General features: G+C 44.2%; 1 protein-coding gene across 3 annotated transcripts; it reads left to right on the top strand.

Moving 5' to 3' along the window:
* The first annotated feature begins 11,567 nt into the window (after positions 1–11,567).
* Positions 11,568–27,202, top strand: Cdc42ep5 (CDC42 effector protein 5). Of its 3 annotated transcripts, none has more exons than XM_076568733.1 (3): positions 11,568–11,587; positions 20,978–21,084; positions 26,608–27,202. In XM_076568733.1, exon 3 carries the CDS (start codon positions 26,608–26,610, stop codon positions 27,061–27,063), a length of 456 nt encoding a protein of 151 aa, XP_076424848.1. In that variant the 5' UTR covers positions 11,568–11,587; positions 20,978–21,084; the 3' UTR covers positions 27,064–27,202. The 3 variants fall into 3 exon arrangements, with proteins under 3 accessions (XP_076424848.1, XP_006995931.3, XP_076424846.1); XM_006995869.4 differs by lacking the exon at positions 11,568–11,587 and adding an exon at positions 20,545–20,683; XM_076568731.1 differs by lacking the exon at positions 11,568–11,587 and having other exon boundaries at positions 20,943–21,084.
* Positions 27,203–27,388: the final 186 nt, after the last annotated feature.

Here is a 27,388-nt window from a genome sequence, read left to right as displayed (position 1 = left end):
GGAAGGAAGGAAGGAAGGAAGGAAGGAAGGAAGGAAGGAAGGAAGGAAGGGAGAGAGGAAGGAAGGAAGGAAGGAAGGAAGGAAGATGGAGTGGAGAGATTGTGAGATGAGTAAAGACACTTGTATTACAGCCTTACAAGCTGATTTTGATCCCCAGGACCCTCATAGTGGAAGAAAATAACTAACTCCTTCTGGTTGTCTTTTGACAAGTGTGTGTGTGTGTGTGTGTGTGTGTGTGTGTGTGTGTCACAAATACATACACAAAAATAAATAAATAAATAATAAAAAGTTTAGTGAAAAAGGAAGAGGAGAGAAGGAAAAGAAGTCAATTCTAGAGGTAGTTTGCTAAACCTGTTTTAAGGTATGAGATCCAAGAGACGGAAGAGACTTGGGAAAATGGATATTACCTTCTATTACCTTCTATTGTGTATATGGTAAGAGGGTCCTAAATGGAATTCTTCAAGGGACAAAGAGTATTTGGAATGAACAAGATAGAGTCCAACAAAAGAACTACAGGTACAAAAAGGTGAGTCCCAACATATCTAGAATTGCTGCTATCATTGTTTTCTTTTTATTGATGTGATAAACACTATGACTGGTGGTTTGAATGAAAATGCCCCCCATAGGCTCATATACTTGAGTGCTTGGTCCCTAGTTACTAGAACTATTGGGAAAGGGTTAGCAAGTGTGACCTTGATGAAGGAGGAGTGTTCCTGAGGATGGGCTTTGAAGTTTCAAAAGCCAAGCCAATGCCAGTCCAGGCCCAGTCGAGAGAGAGAGAGAGAGAGAGAGAGAGAGAGAGAGAGAGAGAGAGAGAGAGAGAGAGGGAGGGAGGGAGGGAGGGAGGGAGGGAGGGAGGGAGGGAGGGAGGGAGGGAGGGGGAGGGAGGGAGGGAGGGAGGGAGAGAGAGAGAGAGAGAGAGAGAGAGAGAGAGAGAGAGAGAGAGAGAGAGATCTGCCTGCAATTTGTGGATCAGATGTGAGCTCCCAACTACTTCTCCAGCACCATACCTACTGCCACACTCCTCACCATGGACTTAATCCTCTGAAACTGTAAGCAAGCCCCTAACTAAATGCTTTCTTTTATAAGAGTTGCCTTAATCATGGTGTCTCTCCACAGCAACAGAACAGTACTAAGACAATAACCAAAAGCAAGTTGGGAAGGCAAGAGTTTATTTCGTCTTGAGGATTGTACTCCATCATTCAGGGAAGTCAGGACAGTAACTCAAGCAGAGCCTGGAGGCAGGAACTGATTCAGAGGCCATGGAGGAGAGTGCTGATCACCGGCTTCCTCCTCATGCCTTGCTCAGGCCACTTTTTTATAACTCCCAGGACTACCTGCCAGGGGGAGCACCTCCCACAGTGGGTTGGCCCTTCCCAAACCAATCACTAATCAAAAAATGTCTCATAGACTTTGCCTACAGGCCAATCTAATGGAATGAATTCCTCAATTAAGAGTCCCCTCCCAGGTTACTTTAGCTTGTGTCGAGTTGACACAAACCCAACCAGCACAGCTGCCTCTCCTTGACACTCTTTTTTTTAATTCATGTATATGTGTGCCCTGTCATCATGCACACCAGAAGAGGGAGTCAGATCCCCTTAGAGATGGCTGTAAGTCACCATGTGATCACTGGGAATCAAACTCTTGACCTCTGAAAGGGCAGTTAAGTGCTCTTAACCACTGAGTCATCTCTCCAGCCCCTCAATGCTCCTGACTCCCAATATTTCTGAACATGGTTGGTGTCTGGGAAGTCACCAGCTGAGTCTATACTTCTCAGGGTGAAAATAGAAACTCAAGGCCCCTTCAGGAAAGATGCAGATAGGCAACCTAGACACCATAGGTCAGATACACCAAACATGAGGCATAAGTTTTGGGAGTTGGTGATGTGGCACATTAGACTGGATGAGGAGTCCCCTATAATAAGGTGAGATCACACATAAGGCTTTCAAAAAGCATCGCAGCACCGTGATGATGTGGTCTGTGATGTCACCCAGTAGAGAGACAGAGAGAATAGCTCTTTTTCAGTCCACTAGAGGGCAGCATCGTTATACCGGATACCAGTTAGTTCTCTGTTGCAAATCTTTACAAAGCCTTCTTCATTTTTGAGTCTCTAACCCTGTAGGGGTGCTGGAGGCACTTAAAATTATTTCAGACATTTATTTTCCAACTCAAAGCCATGATGAGAAGCCGCACTACATTTGCTACCAAAGAACAAATATTAACAGTGGTTGATGAGGCGAAATGTCTCCTCAGAGATGGTGAAATCAGAATCCTGAACTGGGTGTGGTGGCTCATGCCTGTAACGTCAGCACAAGGGAAGCAGAGACCGGCAGACCTCTATGAGTTGGAGGCCAGCCTGGTCTACATAGTGAGTTCCAGAACAGTCAGAGGTACATAGAGTGACACTGTCTCAAAAAAAAAAAAAAAAAAAAAAAAAAAGGAAGGAAGGAAGTGGGAAAGAGAGAGGAGGAAGAGGAAAAAATAACTTAGAACACTAGGAAAAAAACATAACAAATCTTTGAAAATTAAGAACTTGCCAAATCAGATATAGTGATGCACACCTTTAATCCCAGTACTGGGGAGGCAGGCAGATCTGTGTGAGTTCAAGGCCAGCCTCATCTACATAGTGAGTTCCAGGATAGTCTGAGCTGCATTATGAGACTGTCGAAGCTGAAGGAGGAGGAGGAGGAGACAGAGAAGGAGAAAAAGAAGAATCACAGTGTTGTTGTTGTTTTTAAGTTTGTTTTTTGCTTAACCGAGAAACACGGATACTTGTGTGGGGTGGAGCCAGGAGTCACGAGCCAGCCACTCTGCACCCAGGCATGCAGGGCTCTCGCTATAACCCCATCCACTTGAATTTAGAGTCAAGCAGGAAGACCCTGGTGAAATGGGAAGACCTCACACAACCCTCTGTGTAGGAGCTGTAGCCATTGTCTCTTGAGGATTCCCTACTTTCTCAAATTTCCCACTCATTACCAAGGCATCCAATGCTCTTCCCAGGTCCTCAGTGAGCTTTTGGAAGTCTTCCTGATGTGAAAGGTGGAGGGGGTTGGGGGGATGACTTCAGCTGCCTGTGCTTTGGGGCAGAAGCCTCAGCTGAAGGAGTAAAGTACCTCCGTTAGAACAGAGTGCTCCAGACTTCGATCACTGACCCCAGAGCATTGACTCTCTCCTCCCCCACTCTCTCTTCCTCTCTCCATTACCTTCTTCCTCCCTTCCTTATGCCTCTCTCTGTCCTCTCGGAACCTGGACAGTGTTCTCACAAAGTCCCTTTGTTGCCGGGCACCGCAATCCCAAGGTACTCTGTCTGTGGGTGGCCCACACCTAACAGTGAGTTGTACAAATTCTGAAAGCCCCAGGCGCCAGTCACTTATGGCCCCTGGCTGTGGTGATATTTTATTTGTACTGAAATGTTATTTTAATTTTATGTTAATAAATAAAGTTGCCCTGGGGTCAGAGCTATTAGAGCCATAGTAAGAGCGTGGTGGTTAGAAGAGCTAGGTAGATTTCTGTGTGTTCAGGGATACAGCCAATATTGGAGACATACGCCTTTAAGACCTGGAGGGCGGTACTTACAGGCAGTGATGAGGCAGTCATGTGGTTGGGTTTACAACCAATGAGAAGGCAGAACAGAAAGATTATTTAAACAGGGACACAGGAAGTACCTCCCTCTCTCAGGGAAGCTAGGAGCACTGCAGGAGGTAAGATTTTATCTCTGAGCTCTGACCTCTCGGCTTTTCTCTTTTACCTTGGCTCTGTGTTTCTTATTTTAATAATACGATTGGTTACATCTACATCTGGCGCCCAACGTGACAAGAATCTGTTAAAAACTGCTTGGGGTCGGCTCCCTAGCCCGAGCAGCCGGCTCCCTAGCCGGAGCAGCCTGCTCCCTAGCCCCGGCCCAGGTCTGCTTGGGCTCAGGCCGGACTGTGAGCTGCTTGCTTAAAGCCAGTGCTACAAACAGCTCAGGCCTGCCCTGCTAAACAGGGCCCCTGCCTGTAAAGCCAAGCCTTGACTCGGCTCAAGAGGGAACAAGTGGCTGGCTTTAAGCTTTAGCCGGCTACCCCTTCGCTTTCACTTTCACTTTCACTTTCGCTTTTGCTTTCTCTCTTGCTTTCTCTCTGTCTCTCTGTTTTCTCTCTCTCTCTCTCTCTCTCTCTCTCTCTCTCTCTCTCTCTCTCTCTCTCTGGATTTACACCTAGGACTCTAGGTGGCTGTTTTGAAATTCGCTCGGATTTCTACTGTTCTACGCAGATTTGGTAAGTCATAAAGGAAACTATTTAAAAGACAAATTTTTTCCACATTAAAAAAAAATGGGTTTCCTGTGTACATTGGAAGAAAATTGGGTTTTGTTTGAAATTTTAGGCAGTCTGACAATGGAACAACTATATGAAAAGATTAGTATTATGGGAATTATGCAGTTAATCACCATGCTTATTCTCATTTTACTATTTAAAAAGATAGTTGATTTAAGTGCCAGGATAACAGCTTTAGAAAAACCTGTTAATTTTAACAGTGAAGTTGGTTCAAGTTTGGATCATAAGGTTACAGAAAGAAAGCCTGTTTTCACACAATCATCCTTAATTTATCCTGTAACCGTACAGCAGATGCCTGATCAAATGGCTACACAAAATATCTGGGCTCCAATTGAACTGATGGATTTTAAAAGGTTTAAGGAGGCAATAGTATCTTATGGCATGCATTCCCCATATGTAAAGCAAATGTTAAACTCTTGGTCAACATATAATAGGATTATACCACAGGACTGGCGGGACCTTGCACAAGCTGTTCTGGAACCCAGCCAGAGAATTCAATTTCTAACGTGGTTTAAGGAGGAAGCTAGAAACGTAGAAACACAATGGAGGGAAAAAGGAATACAAGTTTGTCAGGATCAGCTTATTGGAGAAGGCCAATATGCTTCAATACAAACACAATGTTTATATGATGTTCAAACTGTAATTTTATGTCGAATGGCAGCCTTAAATGCATGGGACAGAGTTGATGAACCAGGAAAAAAACCTGAGTCATTCACAAAGGTTATGCAAGGCCCAAAAGAATCTTTCACAGATTTTTTAGAAAGACTGGCTTCAGCAGTAAACAGAATGGTCTCAGGATCAGAAGCTAGTAAGGCAATAATTGAAGCTTTGGCATTTGAGAATGCGAATGCAGCATGCAAAAGAATAATCAGGCCGTTAAGGGCAAGATCTGCACCTTTGGAAGATTGGATTAGAGAAACAATTAATGTTGAGGTTGATGAGCATGATACGTGGGTAGGAGAAGTAATTTCAAAAGGTTTGAGGAGTGTTAGATGTTTTGGGTGTGGAAAGCAAGGACATTTTAAAAGGGACTGTAAACAGGTCATTCCTAGAAGCAATGTTTCTTCAAGGAACAATGGCAACAGAATGCCCCTTCCTTCTGGAGTATGCAGAAGGTGTGGTAAGGGAAAACACTGGACCAACGAATGTAGATCAACAAAGGACAGACAGGGTAATCCTTTGCCTCAGTTTTCGGGAAACTCCCAGAGGGGCCTCATGCAGGCCCCCATAGCAAAACCAGTTCAAACCTTTCCTGCAGCTGTAGAGGAAATCCCTGCTCTGAGCGATTAAATAACCAAATGACTATTGGAATAAATCATGCTGGTCAGGATGATGAAAAAGAGAGAATAGAAAATTCAGGAGAAAACATAAAGAAAATTTTTTGGCAAACTTCTATTAATGAACAGAGACCAAAATTAACGATAAAAATAAATGGTGTTTTGTTGTCTGGTCTGGTAGACACAGGTGCGGACATTACCATAATTGCACCAGAATTTTGGCATCCAGCTTGGCCTCTTCAAGAGGTAAACGTTCAACTGTTAGGAATTGGGACATTATCTGGAGTGAAACAGAGTGCAAGATGGCTGGAATGTATAGGTCCAGAAGGACAGAGAGGAAAATTAAAACCATATGTCGCTAACATAGCTATGAACCTGTGGGGTCGAGACTTGTTGCAACAATGGAATACTCAGATTAAAATCCCTCCAATCTCAGAAACAAATCATAAACTAGCACATGTTTCTGAGAGAAATATTAGAAGGCATTATTTTGAGTGGTCACCAGCCATCCATATTATACAAGAACAGGGCACAACAACTGATAATCCTCCAAAAATACCAACAGCTCTACCTTTAAAATGGTTAACAGACAAGCCTGTATGGGTTCAGCAATGGCCTTTAACAACAGAGAAACTCCAGGCTTTAGAAGAGCTGGTAGAAGAACAGTTAAATGCTCAGCATATTGAACAGTCAACCAGCCCTTGGAATTCTCCTGTATTTGTTATTAAAAAGAAATCTGGTAAATGGAGAATGGTAACAGACCTTAGAGCAATTAACAAAGTAATTCAGCCGATGGGCTCTCTACAATCTGGAATTCCTTTGCCTACTCTGTTACCAAAAGGATGGCCTCTCATAGTTATTGATTTAAAAGACTGTTTCTTTTCAATACTCTTACAAGAAAAAGACAGAGAAAGATTTGCTTTCACAGTGCCTACTTATAATAATTCTCAACCGGTTAAAAGATTTCAATGGAGGGTCCTCCCACAGGGAATGTTAAATAGCCCAACTCTGTGTCAATATTTTGTACAACAGCCATTGGAAGTGATACGTAAAAAATTTCCTAAATCTATAATTTATCATTATATGGATGATATTTTACTAGCTGACTCAAATGCAGATACTTTAGAAAGAATGTTTGAAGAAGTAAAGAAAATTTTGCCTTGCTGGGGATTACAAATTGCTCCTGAAAAAATACAAAGAGGAGATTCTATTAATTATTTAGGATATAAAATAGAGCTACAAAAAATTAGACCCCAAAAGGTGCAAATTAGGAGAGATAGACTACAGACTCTTAATGACTTTCAAAGATTATTTGGAGATATTTCTCATCTACGAACTATTGTTGGGGTAAAAAATGATGAACTGACTAATTTGTTCAAAACCTTAGAAGGTGACAAGGACTTAAATAGTCCAAGAGAATTATCACCTGAAGCTGAGAAAGAATTGGCCTTGGTAGAAAAGAAAGTACATGAAGGGCACGTGGATCGTATTGATCCAAAGCTGGATTGCATTTTGGTTATTTTACCTTCTAGGCATTCCCCTACTGGAATATTAATGCAGAGGGAAGATATTATATTGGAATGGATATTTTTACCAAATAAACCAAATAAAAAATTAAAAACTTATGGGGAAAAAATCTCTGACTTGATTTGGAAAGGAAAATTGAGACTTCGTCAATTAGCAGGAATAGACCCAGCAGAAATTGTCGTACCTTTAACTAAGGAGGACATTGAAAAATTATGGACAGAAAGTGAACCTTGGCAAAGAGCTTGCAGTAATTTTTTGGGAGAAATTAACAGCAAATATCCCAAAAGCAACAGAATTGATTTTATAAAGAGAGCTGATTGGATCTTGCCTCGAATTGTACGGCAAAAACCCATATCTGGAGTTCGTACATTTTATACAGATGCCAACAAACAAGGAAAGGCAGGTTACAAATCAGAAAATTTAAGTAAAGTGGTACAAAGTCCTTATAATTCAGTGCAAAAATCAGAATTGTATGCTATTCTGTTGGTATTAATGGATTTTTCAGAACCTCTCAACATAGTAACTGACTCTCAGTATGCTGAAAGAGTGGTATTACATATTGAGACTGCAGAATTTATCCCTGATGCTTCAGAATTAACTTCACTATTTATTCAATTACAAGATACAATCAGGAAAAGGAGTCATCCTTTATATATAACTCACATCCGATCTCATACTGGTCTGCCAGGCCCTCTAGCACAAGGCAATGATGAGATTGATAAATTATTGATAGGAAATGTGCTGGAGGCCTCAGAATTTCATAAAAAACATCATGTCAATAGTAAAGGTTTAAAAAAGGATTTTCCCATAACCTGGCAACAAGCCAAAGAAATAGTAAAGAAATGTCCTACTTGTTCCTTCTATAATCAAACACCATTACCAGCAGGATGTAACCCAAAGGGTACTCAGAGGAATGAAATCTGGCAGATGGACGTGTTTCACTTTGCAGAATTTGGAAAACTGAAATATGTACACCACACTATCGATACTTATTCAGGATTTCAATGGGCAACTGCTTTGAGTTCTGAAAAAGCTGATTCTGTAATCACTCATTTGCTAGAAGTTATGGCCATTATGGGTATACCTGCACAAATCAAAACTGACAATGCTCCATCATATGTCTCTGTTAAAATGAAACAGTTTTTTGCTTATTACAATATAAAGCATATTACAGGTATACCACATAATCCTACAGGTCAAGCAGTTATAGAAAGGTCAAACAGAACTCTAAAGGATATGCTAAATAAACAGAAAGGAGTAACAAAAACCCCCAGAAATAGACTGCATAATGCTCTATTAACTTTGAATTTTCTGAATGCCAATGAGAAAGGAACAACAGCTGCAGAGAGACATTGGGTAATAGAAAAAACTACAGAATTAAATCAGCCTATATACTTTAAGGATGTGCTGACCTCAGAATGGAAGCCAGGGTATGTATTACGTTGGGGACGAGGTTTTGCTTTTGTTTCTATAGGAGAAGATAAGCTGTGGGTACCATCAAAATTGATAAAGGTTCGATTTGAACAAGAGAAACCTCTTAATTAGAGGAGGTGATAGTTCATCAACCAGCATGAACATCCAATTTAAACTAACTTGTACCTGTAACACATGTCTTTTCATTTAATCAGATAATAACTTGCCAAAAAGGAACATCCCCAAAATTAGTCTTGGGGGAAGGTTTTTGTTTTTGTCTTTTAGGAGAATGAAGGTTAAGGAATCTGAAGGACACAAGACAAATGAGACAACTGAAGAAAAGGGACAAATCATCTATCCCAGGAAACAGAGTATATTGGAGTATATGGCATATGGGTATATATTATCTAAAAAATTTTATGTCTTCTTAAATGTTTGTTTCTGCTTTTCTCTAAAGATTTAACACTATTGGTTTTCTAATAGTCCCAGTTCAATTAAAATTTAAAGCTGACTTTGGAGTTGGAGAATGGCTCTCTCCTTCTTTAAACTCAAGCATGTTGTTAAAATGAAAATACAAACTCCCTGTATCATGACAGAATAAAAGAGCCATTTTCTGCTATGGGACAGGACAAAAGCCAAATTAATTAAGGGACTATTCTATTACTAATCTCAACTCTTTGATTCTATTCTGATTCTTTAAACTTTTCTTAAAGTATAAATTTTATATCAAAATTTACAAGATTAATATATATACATTTTAAACTTTGTTAAGATATGAATGGTCATATAGAGTACTAACTAATTCTAGAAAAAAGGCTTCAGTTAGCTGCATATATATGTCTTTGTGTTCGAGTCTCTTATCAGTTTTCTGCAGGAAATCACGGCCAGGCCTAACATCAACTGAAGTCTCCGGAAAGAAGATGGGGCCCCACAACAACAACAACAACAACAACAATTCCACATGGACAATAATAATATCACTAAGCTGACAAACATCATCTACAGATCAGCTTTGAACTACAAGGTGCTCAGAACAATTTTGAGATGACTAGCTGAGATGATCCAGTCTCAAAGACTACTTGAATAAGGACTTGAGATAAACCCTGAACTTTGGCTTTATACACAGACTGGATAATAATGAAGGATATAGTTACCTTTCCTAGAATTTGACAATTAACCTAAATTTTTCTTTCAGGATAAAGATAACTTCACCCATACCCAGCAGGAAGCAATTTTAAGAATATGACGCCCACATTCCCAAAGAGGTGGTGTGGGGCGGGTGGTTTTTTTTTTTTTTGGTTCTTTTAATGGGTTTTGGGTCTGGGATAATTTTCATTAATTAGGGGGGTTGGTTACAAGTTGTCAAGGGTTAGGAAAAAGGCTAAGCAAAGGAGATTAGATTTAAGGTTCTTGTTTTTTTTTAAAAAAAAAAAAGAAAGAAAGAAAGAAAGAAAGAAAGAAAAGAAAAGAAAAAGACAATTACTAGTTTTAAATACTTTACATTATTACCAACTATTAGGATATAAAGAAATGAAAGTTAGTAGTTAGACATTACAATAGAAATTGTAGTCATATTAGATATGTTTTAAAAATTGAGCAGATGTATTTTAGACAGGTCATCTTCAAACCCTTCAGAAATCTACCGAATATGGCATTTAAAATGTTTTAATAACTTAGAAATTTTTCTTTTTTGAGACATGTCGGCTCCTGGCAGTACCAATCTACTTCAGAGAAAATATGGGCATTGAAGAAACTGCATATGGAGTTAATTTTCATTGTGGCAAAAGTTAGCCACTGGACAACAAAGTATCCTCGTATCAACAGGACAAAATGGACAGACAGAACACGAAACAAAGGACTACCGATTCCTGCCAAAACAAGTGTGGTTATGGCTTTATCAGAAGGCATCTTCTGAGGCCAGGACAATATGGCACCATCCCTGAAGTGGCCTTCACAATCTGGAAAAGGTACAGTGCCCTTTTCTTTGAAGGCAGCTGAACAGGCAGTGGGCCGATGGCTTCTGTTGTGCAATGGAACAGCAACTGAAAGCTCACGCCTCTCAATAGTAGACTGGCATTTAATAGAGGGATGTGGAGAAGGGCATGCTTAGATGAAGCCATATATACACAGCCAAGAAGAATGGACAGCTGAATTCAAAAACCATCAACAATTTCCAGAATTTAAAATCCTGAATCATGACATGACACTAGTGGAATTCAGGTGTTTCTGGTAGATGGACTGCTCTCACCAGTGTGAGGTTGAACTGTTGACCTTGTGTACAACCTACTTCACAAATGAGTCTGTCAGATACGATAAGCCTATAGGCTGAAGATGATGCCCCAACACTGTGGAGAAACCTCAGGTGACTGTCCAGGCAGCTGGCTGTTTCTGTCAACTCACAAAATTTTTGGAAGTTGCTTTTGTGCACTTCCTGTTTTTATTTTTGTTAGCTAATATTATTTCCTTCTTGGGTCTCTGAGGGAGTTGAAGATTAGTTAGTTATAGTTGAAGATTAATTAGGATAGAAAGTGAATTAGATACATTTTGAACTTACTAAAATAGGATAGATAAGGGAATTATTTTCTCTGATATGTCAAATACAAATGGACTAGACATCGTTTAGGTATTTGTTACTTGTATATATTGTATATAGTTATTGTACTTTTGTATATAGTTTTTCTTTTGTTAGTTATAACCTTTTGCCTTTTTTCTTTTTATTAAAATAGAAAAGGGGAAATGTGGTGATATTTTATTTGTACTGAAATGTTATTTTAATTTTATGTTAATAAATAAAGTTGCCCTGGGGTCAGAGCTATTAGAGCCATAGTAAGAGCGTGGTGGTTAGAAGAGCTAGGTAGATTTCTGTGTGTTCAGGCATACAGCCAGTATTGGAGACATACGCCTTTAAGACCTGGAGGGCGGTACTTACAGGCAGTGATGAGGCAGTCATGTGGTTGGGTTTACAACCAATGAGAAGGCAGAACAGAAAGATTATTTAAACAGGGACACAGGAAGTACCTCCCTCTCTCGGGGAAGCTAGGAGCACTGCAGGAGGTAAGATTTTATCTCTGAGCTCTGACCTCTCGGCTTTTCTCTTTTACCTTGGCTCTGTGTTTCTTAGTTTAATAATACGATTGGTTACATCTACACCTGGCTTTATGGACTTTGGTACAGGCTCTCCCTAGATGACTCAGCTTGGCTGATATGATGGAAAGAGATAACATACCATGTGCATAACACACCTAAGAAGCATATTTCCTTGTTTCCTGTTTGCTTGCTTTGTTTTTTGAGTCAGAGTCTTGCTGTGTAACCCAGACTGGCCTCAGTTCTGCCATCCTCCTGCTTCCTGCTCAGAATACAGGGATTATAGGCATGTGTCACCAGACCTAGCTAGATGAGGGAGGGCCTTGCATTCAACAAAAGCTCAGTAGATGCTGCCCTTCTGTCGTCCAGGGCCAGGGTGGACCTGCTTCTGCTTCCCGCCTCCCGCTCAGGCAGAGTCCCTTCTCCTTCTCTGAGACCAGCCCAGACAGTAAGTGGCGTAGGGCTGGGTCCTAACCCTCTCCTCCTCCCTCCTTGCCCATTTCCAGAGGAGACTGACCCCTTGTTCCCAGCCAAACCCTCTCTAAATTGTCTGGGCCTGAAACTGTCACCATAGGATGGGGCCCAAGCCAGCAGAGACTGTTTCAATTTGAATAAATTAAAATAACTAAATCAATCTAAAATTCCATTTTCTCAGCCCTACCAGCCACGGGTGACCATCATCTTAGACAGTGTTAAAAGTCAATCTCATGCCCACCCCCAGTCCTCTCCCATACAATAAATGAATAAATATGTTAAAAATAAAATTTTAAAAGACGTTCATTTTTTCAAGGTTATAGCTAGAATAATCTTTTTCTTTTACTCTTTGGAATTGTGCACAATATACAGTGTATGTACCTTAAACTTTTTTTTTTTAATGACAGAAAGGAGGCAGGAAGGGAGGAGAATGGGGAAAAAGAGATTAAAAAAGAAAGGAACATGACTGCTCCTAGGTATGGTGGAGGAGAAAGTCTATTATAGATGTGTGGAGAGAATAGCCAGAGAGACGGGGACATCTAGGAGAGTCCAGAGTGGACATGACCCTGAGCCACGTGTGGAGAGGGGGAGCAGGAGAGAGAAGGGAGAGAAGAGGGGGCACCAGGTTTAGTAGTCAGGAAGCCCAAAGGTACAGAGAGCGAGAATCAAAACCGTTGGATTATAAAGGGAAGAGCAGCCCAGTCCCCTGGGGTGGGGAGCTCAGGGTAGGGGGCGGGGTGTGCAAACCTGGAGGACCCCGTAACAGGTAAGGACTGAGGAATGCTGGCAGAACCTGGCAGGAGCACCCACTTTGAAATGTTAATAAGGCACCTCAGCCCTTTGTCCCAGGTTTGAAACCTGAGAGAAGGAAGGGAAAGAAACAGAAGAGTAGCTAATGTATCCAAACTACGGAAGAAGGAAAAGAACAACCTTTCCTAATCTTACCTACCCCTGTAGATAGCCTATCTCCCTGCCCAGCCCTTCCGGTCGCACGTGGTGCCCAGTGTCCTCTTCTCTGCACTCCCTTCCCTCTCCTGACACCAATCGCCTCCACCCACACAGCCCTCGGGTCCCAGCTCCTACTCACAACCGCAGCGTTCTCTGGGCTGTTACCAAATCCTTTGAACATTTTGTCTGGTTGTTTTGTTGTCCTTGGCCTGATTTTGAGACTGGCGGCGGGCCTCGTGGTTTTGTTTTCATCAATAGGGTCAGGCTAAAGGAATAGCAGCTTCAGATCTGAAGTTTTAAATTATTATAACTGGGCTCAAAGACATCTTTATTAATCAGCCTAGGAGCCGGGATGATCCACGCGTTTTTGCCAAAGGGAAGTCTGTTTATTCCTGTGGTTTTGGGACTTGACAATCTCCTGGTTTTCTGCAACCTGCTGTTTGTGGAAGTGTTTTCCCTGTAAAGTGATTGGGAAGTTTGAATACACAGTAGAGAGATGATGTTGATGAGAGGTGATAGATGAGTCAAAGGCTGAGTTCAGTCTCCACATCCCATAGCAGCAAGAGAGACCTTGACTCCCTTTATCTCTACATGTGGATTGTGGCATGCATGTGCCTGCACACACAAACGCTTTAATAATAATCAGAAAATGATAAAATTATGTATGATGTAATCATATATATTAGTTTAGTTGTTTTTAATAACAGCATTGTTAAGAATGAATTCCAGGGCTAGCAAGATGGCTCAGTGTGCAGGCGCTTGGTGCCAAGTCTGACAACATGAGGTCCATGCCCAGGACCCAGATGGCGGAAGAAGAACCAACTCCCTCACGTGGTCCTTGAGCCTCCATACATGTGCTATGGCATGTGCACAGCCACAATAAAGGAATGGATATAAAATAAATGATGCATTCCAATATCAAATGGCAAATAACAACAACAACAACTATAAGCAGTTACTTTAGCAGTAACTGGTCAAACTCTCAACGTTGCTATAATTATAAGAAAGGGATGTAAGGTATTCCTGGGAGGTTTTGAGTCTTGGATAACTCTTAGACGCTATTGTGGGTTTGTTTTAGTTTGGGTTTGTTTCTTTTTTATTCCTTACTTTTGTAACACTAAAGTTTATTCTCTCTTTCTTTTTAAATCTATTTCTACGTATGATGAATGATGCAAAAAAATAAATAAAATAGAGAAAGAAGTATATTGAGCCACAGTCTCCTCTCTCTCTCTCTCTCTCTCTCTCTCTCTCTCTCTCTCTCTCTCTCTCTCTCTCTCTCTTTCTCTCCTTCTCCCCCGACCTCTTGATTTATGCCCCCAGACTGGCCTTGAACTTGCTATGGGCTGAGGATGACTCTGAATTGATCCTCTTGCCACCTGAGTGCTGAGATTCAAGGCTTGTGCCACCACACCTGATTTTCCAAAATCATCTCATAGGATTTAGGCTTATTTAAAGAAAACTGCAGGTGCCTTTGAGCACAATCAATATGGGTATCAATTATCACAAAGGTGATTTTCTTAACCGGGAATATTTGGCACCAGAGTCTGTGTTATGATCTGAATGTCTCTATCCCCCAGACACTGAAATCCTCACCCCCAAGGTTATTGAGAGAGTAGGTGACAAAACGCTTAGAATTTGTGTCTTTGGAAAAGAGACCATTGCCCCTCGCACCTTTTAAGGACCCAGCCCCAAGAGGCTGTGTGTGAGCAGCAGCCTGCCATCACACCCCAGATCAGTTCTGATCTTGGACTTCATGATTCCAGAACACTGAAAAAAATAAGTGCTTTGGGCATCTGTGGTGTCACACATCTCTGAACCTACCACTGGGGAGGCTGAGGCAGGAGGAGTGTGAGTTCAAGGCCCAGTTTGGGATACTTTATTATTGAAATATAAACAGAAGGAGCCTAGGAACACTTTTGACCTTTCAAATGAGAAATGTGGGAAATATGGAGGACAATATCATAGTCAGAGCCCAGGGATAGCTGCTCAGCTCCCATGGCACTCAGGGTGACCTTCATGACAAAAAAAGTATCCAGCCCCACACAAATATGGATGGAGAGAACCAGCTATATAGGTCTATGCTCTGACCTCCATACACATGCTCCCCACCCACACACACACACATACACCATACACACACACACATACACCATACACACAAATAAGTAAATGTTAAGATGTTTTCTTTTTTTAATTATGTGTGTGCATGTGTGCCTGTGCATGAGTCTATGCACTTGATTCTGGGGACCCACAGAGGCCATGAGACTGGACACTGGATTCCCTGTAGCTGGAGTTACAGGTGGTTGTGACCCACCTGACTTGGCTACGAGGAAGAAAACTTGGGTCCTCTGCTAGAATGGTACATCTCTTAACCACTAAGCCACCTCTCTAGCTACTATAAAAATTAATAATAAATAAATAAATAAATAAATAAATAAACCTTTTCCAAAGGCCATGCAGAAATAACATGTGCCTGTGAGCCCAGCATTGAGAGAGTAGAAATCAATGGATCCCAAGGGTTTGCTGGCCAGCCAGCCTATGCAAATGTGTGAGCTCTGGGTTCATTCTACAAGAGACCATGTCTGAAAAAATACCAAGGGTCTGGAGAGATAGCTCAGCACTTAAAAGCATTTGTTGCTCTTTCAGGGGACCTAATCAACCCATATGGTGGCTAACAACTGTCTGGAACTCCAGTTCCAAGGAATCCAATGCCTTCTTTTGTCTTCTGTGGGCACCAGGCATGTATGCAGACAAAACACACATATGAATAAAAGGAAAATAAGTAAATCTTTAAAATAAAAAAACCCAAAATAATAGTAACAATAACAACAACAATAATTATGTGGATAACAATAGAGATACCTGACATCAACCTCTGACCTCCTAAGGAGCATATACAGGTAGCACAGGTGCACACATATGCAAGGAACACACACACACACACACACACACACACACACACACACACACACACAGAGAGAGAGAGAGAGAGGGAATAAAAAACAAAAAGAAAATTATCCCTAATAAAAACATTTGAGAGACCATGATAAATGAAAACCACATGAGACTAGGAAGAAGCAAAGTGCTAGAGAGGTCCACAGAAATCCACAAAGATACCCCCACAATAGACTACTGGCAATGGGTGAGAGAAAGCCTAAACTGACCTACTCTGGTGATGGGATGGCCAAACATCCTGTCATGCTAAAAAAATCTCAGCCAATGACTGAGGGAACCGGATGCAAAGATCCACGGCCAGGCCCCGGAGGGGGGGGGAGCTCCAGGAGTTCGATTGGCGAGAAAGAGGAGAGTTTGTATGACTGAGAATTGTTGAAACCAAGGTTGGAAAAAGCACAGGGACAAATAGCCAAACAAATGGAAACACATGAACTATGAACCAATGGCTGAGGGTCCCCCAACTGGATCAGGCCCTCTGGATAAGTGGGACAGTTGATTACCTTGATCTGTTTGGGAGGCATCCAGGCAGTGGGCAGTGGGATGGGGACCTGTCCTCAGTGCATGAACTGGCTGTTTGGAACCTGGGGCTTTTGCAGGGACACTTGGCTCAGGGAGGAGGGGACTGGACCTGCCTGGACTGAATCTACCAGGTTGAACTCAATCCCCAGGGGAGTCTTTGCCATAGAGGAGATGGGAATGGGGGATGGGCTGGGGGGAAGGGAGGGTGCGGGCAGCGGAGGCGGGGGGAGGAAAAGGGAATCTGTGGCTGATATGTAAAATTAAATTAAACTATAAAATAAAATATATATATTTAAAAAAACATTTGAGAGTGAAAAAGTTTAGGTCAATTTGTAAGTCCCTGCCAAAGTCAGGAACTGTATCTTCCCTACCCCTCCAAACTAACTTCAAGAGATTCATAAGAGGGCAAATGCTGGGAGCAGGAGAATGCCTTGGGGAAGAACTCCCCAACTGGTGACCCAGTACCAATTGGTCAGCCCTAAGATGATACACATACAGGTAACCTTACTGGGACTGAACAGGTTGTATTTATGTATTTAGGAATGTATCTATTATATATATTATATATTATATGTTATATATTTTATTAATATTGTATATTATATTATATATTATATTATATATATGTATGTATGTAAATATGTAACAACCACTGAAGAAAAAAAGAGGCCATGAATTTAAAAGGGCGGTACATTAAAGAGGTTATAGGGGAAAGGGAAGAGGTGGGGAATAATGAGATTATATTATAACTTTCAAAATTGACTATAAATAATTTTAATAATAATAAGACGGGAACTAGATTGGAGGTTACTAAAGCTTTATTAGTTAAAGATTCCCCCACAAGAGAAAGATGTGTCTGTGTCTCCCCAATGTCACTGAAAATTACTTTAAAAAAATAAGAAATAAAACTGTTTTTTGAAATGAAATAAAACAGTAGCGAATGTGTCTAAACCAAGCAAAGAAGAGGAAACCTTTCGTTGACTCTAATCCTCCCAGTGGATACCCTGCCCTCCTCAGAGCCGCCCTTCTTCACTTCCGATCCCAGCCTGCCTGGCTTTCTCCTCCCACTCTGCCCTCTAAAGCTGGCTCCCACCCACGCCCCCAGCGGTCTTTGGGTTGTTATTAAATCCAGCAGCCCTGTTTATTCGGTTGTGTTTTAATTTACTGTCCCGTGAAGGTTTGTTGTCTCAACCCTCCTCCTCCTCCCCTTTCTCCCAGTTCCACAACAGCCTTGCCCCCAGGGGTCATTCCCTCCTCATATCACTCAGACTTTGCACTTCAAGGAGGTATTGCCCCAAGCCTTACCTTCTCGCTTTTCCTTTCCATAGGTTTCATAATGGGTGGGGTAGTGTTAGGAACCTCTTCTCTAAAACTAGTCAGTTGCCGCTGGGGACCTGCTGGGCACTAAGTCAAGCACCAGGCACTTCTGAGCATGGAACCCTGGGTGCCTTCACAAAACACCTGTCCGTGAAGCTGGCCCTGCCCCAGCCCACAGCATCGCCTAAGATCAGCTATTCTCAACCTCTTTTTTTCTTTTTCTTTTTCTTTTTTTGGTTTTTTGAGACAGGGTTTCTCTGTGTAGCTTTGCGCCTTTCCTGGAATTCACTCTGTAGACCAGGCCGACCTCGAACTCAGAGATCCGCCTGCCTCTGTCTCCCAAGCACTGGGATTAAAGGCATGGGCCACCACCACCTGGCTGTTCTCAACCTTCCTAATGCTGCGACCCTTTAATACAGTTCCTCATGTTGTAGTGAACCCCCAACCATAAAATTATTTTTGTTGCCAGGTGGGGGTGGCACATGCCTTTAATGTCAGCACTTCAGCACTCAGGAGGCAGAGACAGAAGGGTTTCTGTGAGTTCCAGGCCAGTCTGGTCTACCAATGGTGTTCCAGGACAGCCAGAGCTGTTACACAGAGAAATTGTCTTGAAAAAACAAATTAAAAAATAAACAAATAAGTGATAAATAAATAATTTTCACTGCCACTTCATAACTGTAATTTTGCTGTTATGAATCATAATGTAACTATCTGATATGCAAGATGTCTGATATTCAACCTTGTAAAAGGGTCATTCAATTCCAAAGGAGATGAGACCAATAGATTGTGCATTGCTGCTGGATGATCTCTGAGGGTCATTGGCATGGACAGAATGAACTGATTCAAAGACATCCTCACACTAGCTCCCCCGCCCCAGCCCATGCATGGGTCACTTCACCTCATGTGACAGAAGGAGTTACATGTGTACACTGGCCCCCCTTAACATGTGTATGTGTCATATATCACATTATATATTTTAGTAATATATTCGTTACAATGTTAATGAAATGTAAAAGCATGCACACCCACAGTAGGTAACTCAATAAAATCAGAAAACAGCCAGGCATGATAGCACACCTTTAATCTGGGGACTCTGGAGGCAGAGTCAAGCAGATCTCTGTCACTGTGAGGCCAACCTGGTCTACACAGCAAGTTCCAGAGCTACATAGTGCGACACTGTCATCTCTGCTGTACAGGATACTGAAGTGGGAGGAAGTAAAATCTGAGTTCAGCCTGGGCAGCTTAATGACAGACTCTGCCTGGAAAACACTGTGAAGAGTAGAGGAGGGTGTGCTATATAGCTCAGTGGAAGAGGCCTTAACGACCATGCAGGAAGCCTTGGGTTCAAGCCCTACTGTCACCAACAAAACAATTCATCAACCGCGATGTTTACCGTGTGCTTGAATGTGTGCACATTCTTGTGTGTGTGTGTGTGTGTGTGAGAGAGAGAGAGAGACTGACAGACACACACACAGAGAGAGAAAGAGAGAGACAGAGAGAGATCATGTAAATGAATCATAGTAGTCTCCAGGTTCTATCCATTTCCTTTAAAAAATGGTATAATTGTGCTTTTCTTCGTGGCTGCACACACTCCATTGGGAATATACACCACAATTTCTTCATCCACTCATCTATCTGTTGATGGACATCCAGACTAATCCAGTAACCTGGCTCCAGTATGTGGGCTGGCAGGATTCCTCCTTGTGGTTTTCAAGCTGACCTCTCGGGGTCTGCCAAGGTCACTTCTATCTGCTTCCCTGTGTGCCTGTGTTCTAGGTGGTCTCTGCCTGTTCTCCCTCAACCCAGACCTCTGAGACAAAGTGTCCCTATGAGCCCTGCGGAATACTCTGTGTAGACCAGGATGGCCTGGAACTCACAGAGATCCACCTGCCTCTGCCTTCAGAGTGCTGGGACTAAAGGCGTGCGCCACTGTGCCCAGCCTCTGCCTTTCTCTTAATGTGCTCCCTCCTCCGTGGGCTAGGCAAGTTCCCAGTGGTCCTTCAGCGTGCAGCTCAAAGGGCCTTGCTTGTTAGATCTGTAACTGGGTCTCCCCGGCATCCCTTGAACCTGCCCACTTTCAGTAGATTTCAGTAGATTTTGTCCTAAGCCACACCACACCTCAGGACAGCACACTCGGGACCCCACACCACCCCCAACTCCCCACTCCAGCCATGCCCCGTCAGCTTCAGAAGGATGTTTCCAACACCAGTGTGTTGTCTTCCCCTCAGACCCTGGCACTCAGAGCAATGACTCTTCTCTGGAAGGTGGCTGAAATTGGAACATCCATCTGGGGAACTCTCCAGGGTGTTGTCATGCCACTGCTTTCTCCAGCCAGGACTTTTTAGTAGTTCTCTCTTTCCTTCTTTCCTCTCTTCCTGTCTCCTCTCTTTCTCAACACACACACACACACACACACACACACACACACACACACCACTCCCCCAACCAACAGCTGCAGAGTCTGGAAGAAATTACTCTTCTAAACAGCCAGACTTCCCTAGTTTCAGGAAATTCCAAGCTGGGCAGGGGGAGGGGCCGGGGCCGGGCTGGGGGCGCGCCCGTCCATCCCCCTAGCTCTGCCCCTGCTTCCAGCACGTCCAGTCCTGGTCTCCTCCTGCCCCCACTATCCTCTCAAAGGGCTCTCAGCTTTTCCACCATACACGCTTTCTAGTCCTTTAAATCCTAGAGGCAAACTTTGGGGGAAATAAGGAAGGCTGGGAGGGGCCTATGCCTTAACCCTCTCAATCCGGGACAAGAAACCAAGACCAACTAGGCTGACTGGGCGTTGACTCGCGCTCTCCTGGTAGGCTACCATGGCCCCCGAGAGGGGCTGAAGCTTAGTTCCCGGTGCAGGTAAGAAGGAACCACAACCAGGGGTTGCCAAACTCGGAGATCTAGTCTCCTGAGTTTCAGGGAGGAGGGCACCGGTCTGGACCCCCATAAACGATAAAGAGTGCAGAAGCCTGGACCCTTGGAATGTGAGAGCGGAGAGCAGGGAAACTCCCTGCCTGTGAAACCAGAGAGCTAGGGGGTGGGGCTCCTGGGACCCAAGAGCGCAGGACCCTGCCTGAGGTGGTGGCATTCAGACCATATGCCTGGGTCCTGGAGCCCCTTCCAGGTGGGGCATGACAGTTGTTTCTTTGCCAGGTGAGATCCCGCCCGGAGAAAGAAGAAAAAGGGCGCCAGCGAGGTAGCCTCCGAGGCCAGGAGGGACCACAGCTTGAGCCGGAACCCACTTCAGTCAGGACCAAGAGGTGAGAAGGCTTGTGGTGGGCAGGGGTCTTCAACCAGAGGGGAAAAAGGCACAGACTCGTTACCAAAGAAATCGGGGCCTTTGACGGCCCGGCTGCAGCCGCGTAGCTTTAGGAAAAGGGTTGCCAGTCCTAAGATCCCAGGGGTCTCCAGGTGGGGTCTCCTGGCAGGTCTGGGCTCCACTCTCCTCCAGCCGGAGAACCAGTTGGGCCAGCTCCGGAGCGGGTGGTTATTTGCGTCCTGGCAGGGCTGGGGCTCAGAGAGGACAGAGGTGAACCAGCTCTGCCCCTCACCCCTGCAGCTGGAGCGGCACAGTGCCTAGGCAGGAAAGAGTGTGGAAGAGGCCAGAGGAGGTCTGCTTATCTGAGAGCGCGTCTGTCCGGACCGGCTGGGTCCCCTGCGTGTGCTCGCCTCCAGTCTGCTTTGCATTGATCCCTAACAACAGCCCCTCTGTAAGAGACTAGGCTGATGACGAACTTTTTCCAAGAATGACCGCATTGCCTTGGGTGTAACAGCCCTGCAACAAGCATATTCGAGCTTGGAGCTGGGTGTGCAGAAGGACACCTAGGCTGAAGAGGCAAGTGACGCTCTCAAGGTCTCCAAGCCAGCCAGGAGCTACAGGAGCGTTAAAATCTCCCTGTGCGTGTGTGAGTACAGGCAATGCATGTACTGTGTGCATACCTGTGTGCTAGGGGATGTGAGTGCCTAGGTGAGAGGAGAAGTCGGGTGTCCTGATAGATAATTCTCCACCTTCCTTCACCACCACCACCACCACCACCACCACCACCACCACCACCACCACCACCACCACCCGGGGCAGGGTTTCTCTGTGTGACAGTCCTGGCTGTCCCGGAACTCGCTTTGTAGACCAGACTGGCCTCTAACTCACAGAGATTCACCTGCCTTTGCCTCCCAAGTGCTGGGACTGCCCGGCTGGCCACTTTATTCTTGAGATGGTGGAGGGTTGCTTATTCAAACAGGAGTTGAATGAGCCGGAGCTGTCTTCCTGCCCTTGCCCTGTATAGCATGGGGTTTAGAACAATTAGCCATGTTTCCAATCCAAAGAGCTTTTTCCTTTGTTTATTTTTGAGACTAGATCTCACTGTGTCGTCCTGGGTGTCCTGGAACTCTTTACATAGACCAGTCTGGCCTCGGACTCACAAATCTCCGCCTACTCTGCCTTCTAAACACTGAGATTAAAGGCATGTGGCACCGTGTCCACCTCCAAAAGCTCTTTTGGACTGTGACCCCAGAGTTTAACAGCTTTCTAGCCCCACAAAAGCTCTTTTTAAACTCATCCCCCGCCCCATATAGAATGGAAAAGAAAACCAAACCCAGGTAAGGTACCAAAGAAAGCTCTGGCCTTTGTATGAAATTAAAACATTTTTTCTTTCCTTCCACGTGGTCCACCTCCTGTGAGTGGCTGCGAATTGTAAGAGTTTCATTACATTCCACACTTCTTCAGCCTGTTCTAAACCCTGCCTGGAGCATTTGTTCTTGTGTGACCCAGGGCCAGTTACTGAATTTTTCTGGTTTTCATCATTGAAAAAGAATTTTAATTATCATCTTCCACTTCTTGGATTCTTCTGAAGACTAACGTGTTTGAGCATCCTTTCAAGGCCTCTAGGCCTGTGCTCAGCCCTGAGAAGGTGCTTGGAAAATAAAATGATTCAGGCAAGTGTTTCCTGCCATCCCTTAACATACAGGGGTCTGACTCTTGCTTTTCGAGAATAAATTCATCAAGAGGTTAAGGAAGCTGATCAGAGTCCCACAAGAAAGAAAGGGCAAATTTTGAGCCCCAGTGTACGTAATATTACAAATGTGAGCCTAGCTGAATTCTAGTGGTTCAGGCCTATAACCCCAGCTACTAGGGAGCTGAGACAGGAGGATCACAAGTTCAAAGTCTGTCTTCGTTCGTCACAGAGTGAATTCAAAACCAGTCTAGGCAAGTTAATGAGGCTCCATATGAAAAATCTTTTTTTTCTTTTGGTTTTTCTTTTTTCTTTCTTTCTTTCTTTTTTTTTTTTTTTTTTTTTTTTTGTTTGTTTGTTTGTTTTTGTTTTTTCGAGACAGGGTTTTTCTCTGTAGCTTTGCGCCTTTCCTGGAACTCGGTTTGTAGACCAGGCCGGCCTCAAACTCACAGAGATCCATCTGCCTCTCCCTCCCGAGTGCTGGGATTAAAGGCGTGCACCACCACCACCCGGCTCTTTTGGTTTTTCAAGACAGGGGTTTCTCTGTATATCTCTGGCTGTCCTGAAACTTACTCTGTAGACCAGGCTGGCCTCAAAGTCAGAGATCTGCCTGCCTCTGTCTCCCAAATTCTGAGATTAAAGGTGTGCACCACACATGCCACTGATTTTTTTTTTCCTTTTAGAGGCTAATACTTACTCTGTAGACCAGGCTGGCCTCAAAGTCAGAGATCTGCCTGCCTCTGTCTCCCAAATTCTGAGATTAAAAGTGTGCACCACATATGCCACTGATTTTTTTTTTTCCTTTTAGAGGCTAATAGTGTGGCTCAATGGCAGAGTGCCTGCCTGGAATTCACCAATCAGGTACTAGGGGCGTGGCTCAATAGTAGAGTGCCTGCCTGGAATTCACCAATCAGGTACTAGGGTCATGGTTCAATGGTAGAGTGCTTGCCAAACACCCAGGGTGGTAGCTAACTGTAGGTCAGCTTCAGCAGCACAACAAAAAGGGGTTGGAATTCTACGCAGCGTTTACTCAGTGAACACCTACCATTTGCTTTGCTAAGATGGAGCATTCTCTTGGCACCCCCACCTTGCAGATGGGAAAACAAGGTTAGAAGGGTCACATTGCTTATCCAAAGCCACAGAGCAACAGCCCCAGCCAGATCCAAACCTGGGCAACTGGTTTTCTGAATCCTACCTCTTTTCACTTCTCACAGCAGAGCCAATACTAAGATGAATGGCCTCACTTGCACCCAGAGAGGATTTTTATGGTTAACTGTGGCTCAGTATTCACTAGTGAGTCAAACACAGCATTTTTAAAAAACAAACAAAAAAACCCAGGGAAATTATAATAGGGAAAGTTCGAGTACCTGTTAAATTGTTACAGGCAAGTCTTAGTCTGCCAAAGCTTTTGTTTTCATTACAGTGGAAGGAGGGAGTGGTGATTGTGTGTCGAGTTACAGTAAAAATGTGTTTATTCACCGACGCTAAGGGCAGAGTAGAGCTGGTATAGCAAGAGTAGTTTCAGAGATGGGAAGATGGCACAGGTTTGTATGCTCAGCACTTGGGGAGGCTGAGGCAGGAGCATTGCCCTGAACTGGAAGCCAGCTAGATCTGGCTTGTAGTATGCTGTCTCCAAAACAAACCATCTCAAAAAGCACCACCAACAAACACCAACACTAGTGGCGAGGCCTGTAATCAGACTTCTCAGGTAGCTGAGGCAGGATGACAAAATTTAAGTCCTGGGCTACAAAGTGAGCTCAAGGACAACTTAGTAAGATCTTGTTCCATAATGAAAAATAAAAAGAGGTTTGAGAGAGGGGTATGGCAATGTTGGAACATGACTCAGGCATTAGGAGCACTGACTCCTCTTCCAGAGGACCCGGGTTTGATTCCCACACTCACACGGCAACTCTAGCCTATCTGTAACTCCAGTTCCAAGGGATTTGACACCCTCTTGTGGCCTCTGTGGGCACCAACCAGGCATGCATGTGGTACACAGATATACATGCAGGTAAAACACCCATACACATAGAGCATTTTTTTTAAAGAGAGCTGGGGATGTAGTTCAGCAGTAGAGTGCATTCCTAGCATGTATGTGATTCTAGGTTCAGTCCCTAGCAGAGGGGAAAATACGGGAAGTGTGCAAGTGTGCACGTGTGCATGAATTCGATAGTCCTTGGACTACATCCATCTAAATTATTTCGAACAGTTTTGGCTGTACTTTGTGTTCACATCATCGTTGATACTTCCCAGGGTGCTGAATGCTGAAAGAACAATGTTGGCTCCCTTGCCTTCCTCGTACAGTATTACCAAATCTAATCTTTGCTCCCCAGTTATTGTTTGGGCGACACAGCCTTTTCTACTCCCAACACCAGCACAGCCAGTTGGCAGCACTTAATATTTAAAAAAAAACACACTTTGAGTCACTATCTCTGTGTGCTCTGCAGGGAATCGGCAGTGTCATTTTATCTGGTGTATAGACAGGAAAAGGAAGGATTAATTTGTGGAGATTCATTTAACGGGAAAAGGGTGGGGTTTTGGTGGAAATAGAAACAAGGGATTTCATCACAGTAGTGAGCGTTAAAAGTACACAGTTGTCAAAATCCCTCCCACAATTTCCATGGAAAAAGACCAAGCTCTAGGATATGGGCCAAGGCTTGCTGGGTTTCTGTTCACCACCCAGTCAGGTGCAGTAATCTCACAGCTGCACATCTGGTTTACAGTTCACAAGGTAGCAGCTGCAAACATATGCCGTTCTTGCCAGTATGTGTGTAGTAGATTGCGTCATTTATTTTATCTATGAGTATTTTGCCTGCATATGTGTGTGTATGCACACATGCATGCTTGGTGCCCGTGGAGGTCAGAAGAGGACATCAGATCCTCTGGAACTGATGGTAATGGATGGTTGTGAACCATCACTGGGAATGTGTATTTTTGTGCATGCATGTGTGTGCAGTGCCTGCAGCGGCCAGCAGAGGGCAGCAGACTTTTTGAAGTTGTAGTTATAGGAAGTTGTAAGCTGCAGGACTTGGGTACTGGGATCAGAACTTCCCTCCCCTGGAAGTGCAGCCAACACTATTAGCCTCTGAGCCATCTCTCCAGGCCCCCATTACTGCCAATTTTTTAACATGAGATATTTGCTTTATTGTGTTTTACAAAATGAGATGCTATAACCTAAGTCAAAGTCTTCCCCCAAAGTATATCATTTTAATTGTAAAATTCTGTGTAAACATACAGCTCCCCTGGACCACATTAAACCTCTCAAATGAGAATCTTCATGTGGTCTGTACAGTGAATTTTGCACATGTTCTGTAGAGCCTTCCTGGTCCACTTCGTCAGTGTGTATGGAGGGAAGGGTGCTTAAGCGTGTGTGGTTGGTCCTAGTCCAGTGCCTGGGGTACTCACTGGCCAGTCTGCCCTGTCTTTGAGGATGGACACTGATAATCTTCATCTATTCTTCCCCTATCTTCACCTATAACTAATGCTAACTGGAGTTTTTTACTAGCCTTGTTGGGAATCTCTCTGAAAGTAATGTTTTGGTACTTACTCTCCAGGAAAAAACTCAACTATTAGTTACTGAGGTGAGCCACATTGCGTTATGGTCATGGACCTGTTAGATTCGGCAAAAGTTAAACATGTCATCTGAGATTTGAGTCCAGCAGTAGTAACCTTGGGAACCTCTCACAGCCTCAGTTTCTTCACTTGTTAACTGAGAATAATAGTGCCGACACAGTCCTGCCTTATTGGAGCATTCTTGTGGCTGACTAGGTAGGTCTGGGACATAGAGTTGGGGCTCCTGGGTGAGGCAGCTCTGATATGCCTGTGCCCCCACAGATGCCGGTGTTGAAGCAGCTGGGCCCTGCGCAGCCCAAGAAGCGACTGGAGCGCGGAGCACTGTCTATCTCGGCGCCCCTTGGAGACTTCAGGCACACACTGCATGTGGGGCGCGGTGGCGACGCCTTTGGGGACACCTCGTTCCTGAGTCGCCACGGGGGCGGCCCGCCCCCCGAGCCCCGCGCGCCGCCAGTCGGGGCCCCACATTCCGTCCCTCCACCTGCAGTCCCACAGCCCCCCACACCTGCTCTCCTGGTGCCTTCACCTGCGGACCCGCTGCTGTCCTTCCATCTGGACCTGGGCCCCTCTATGCTGGACGCAGTGCTAGGCGTCATGGACGCGGAGCGCACCCAGACAACCAAGCCCGTCGGGGACGCCCACCCTGGAATGCAGCACCCGAAGGCCTGCTGCCGCTCCAATGCAGACCTCCCGCTGGACGATGTCATAGGCCTGTAGTGTCCTTATTCCTGCATCCCTCCCTCCCAACATCCCACTTTTGTACACATAAATGACGGTGTCTGTTCACTTTGTACGGGAAGGGGCACAGAGGCAGGACGGTGGGGTGCCACCAACTAAAAGCCAAGTCTGTCGTTAATGGTGTCCCTTTAAGAGTCTGAAGGTGGCCGGGCGGTGGTGGTGCACGCCTTTAATCCCAGTACTCGGGAGGCAGAGCCAGGCGGAGGATATCTGTGAGTTCAAGGCCAGCCTGGGTAAAAAAGACTCTGAAGGTGTATTCATGTAATAATGCCCCTCCCCAAGGGCGGAGTCTCACACCTGGCCG

The sequence above is a fragment of the Peromyscus maniculatus genome, chromosome 1 (genome assembly GCF_049852395.1).
Source record: "Peromyscus maniculatus bairdii isolate BWxNUB_F1_BW_parent chromosome 1, HU_Pman_BW_mat_3.1, whole genome shotgun sequence".
Lineage (NCBI taxonomy): Eukaryota > Metazoa > Chordata > Mammalia > Rodentia > Cricetidae > Peromyscus > Peromyscus maniculatus.
Note: the sequence above shows the minus strand (reverse complement) of the source record. Positions and strands in the feature narration are given on the sequence as shown.

What these genes read in the sequence shown, in the direction of transcription:
- Cdc42ep5 (XM_076568733.1), top strand. Translation starts at nt 26,608, where the DNA reads ATGCCGGTGTTGAAGCAGCTGGGCCCTGCGCAGCCCAAGAAGCGACTG.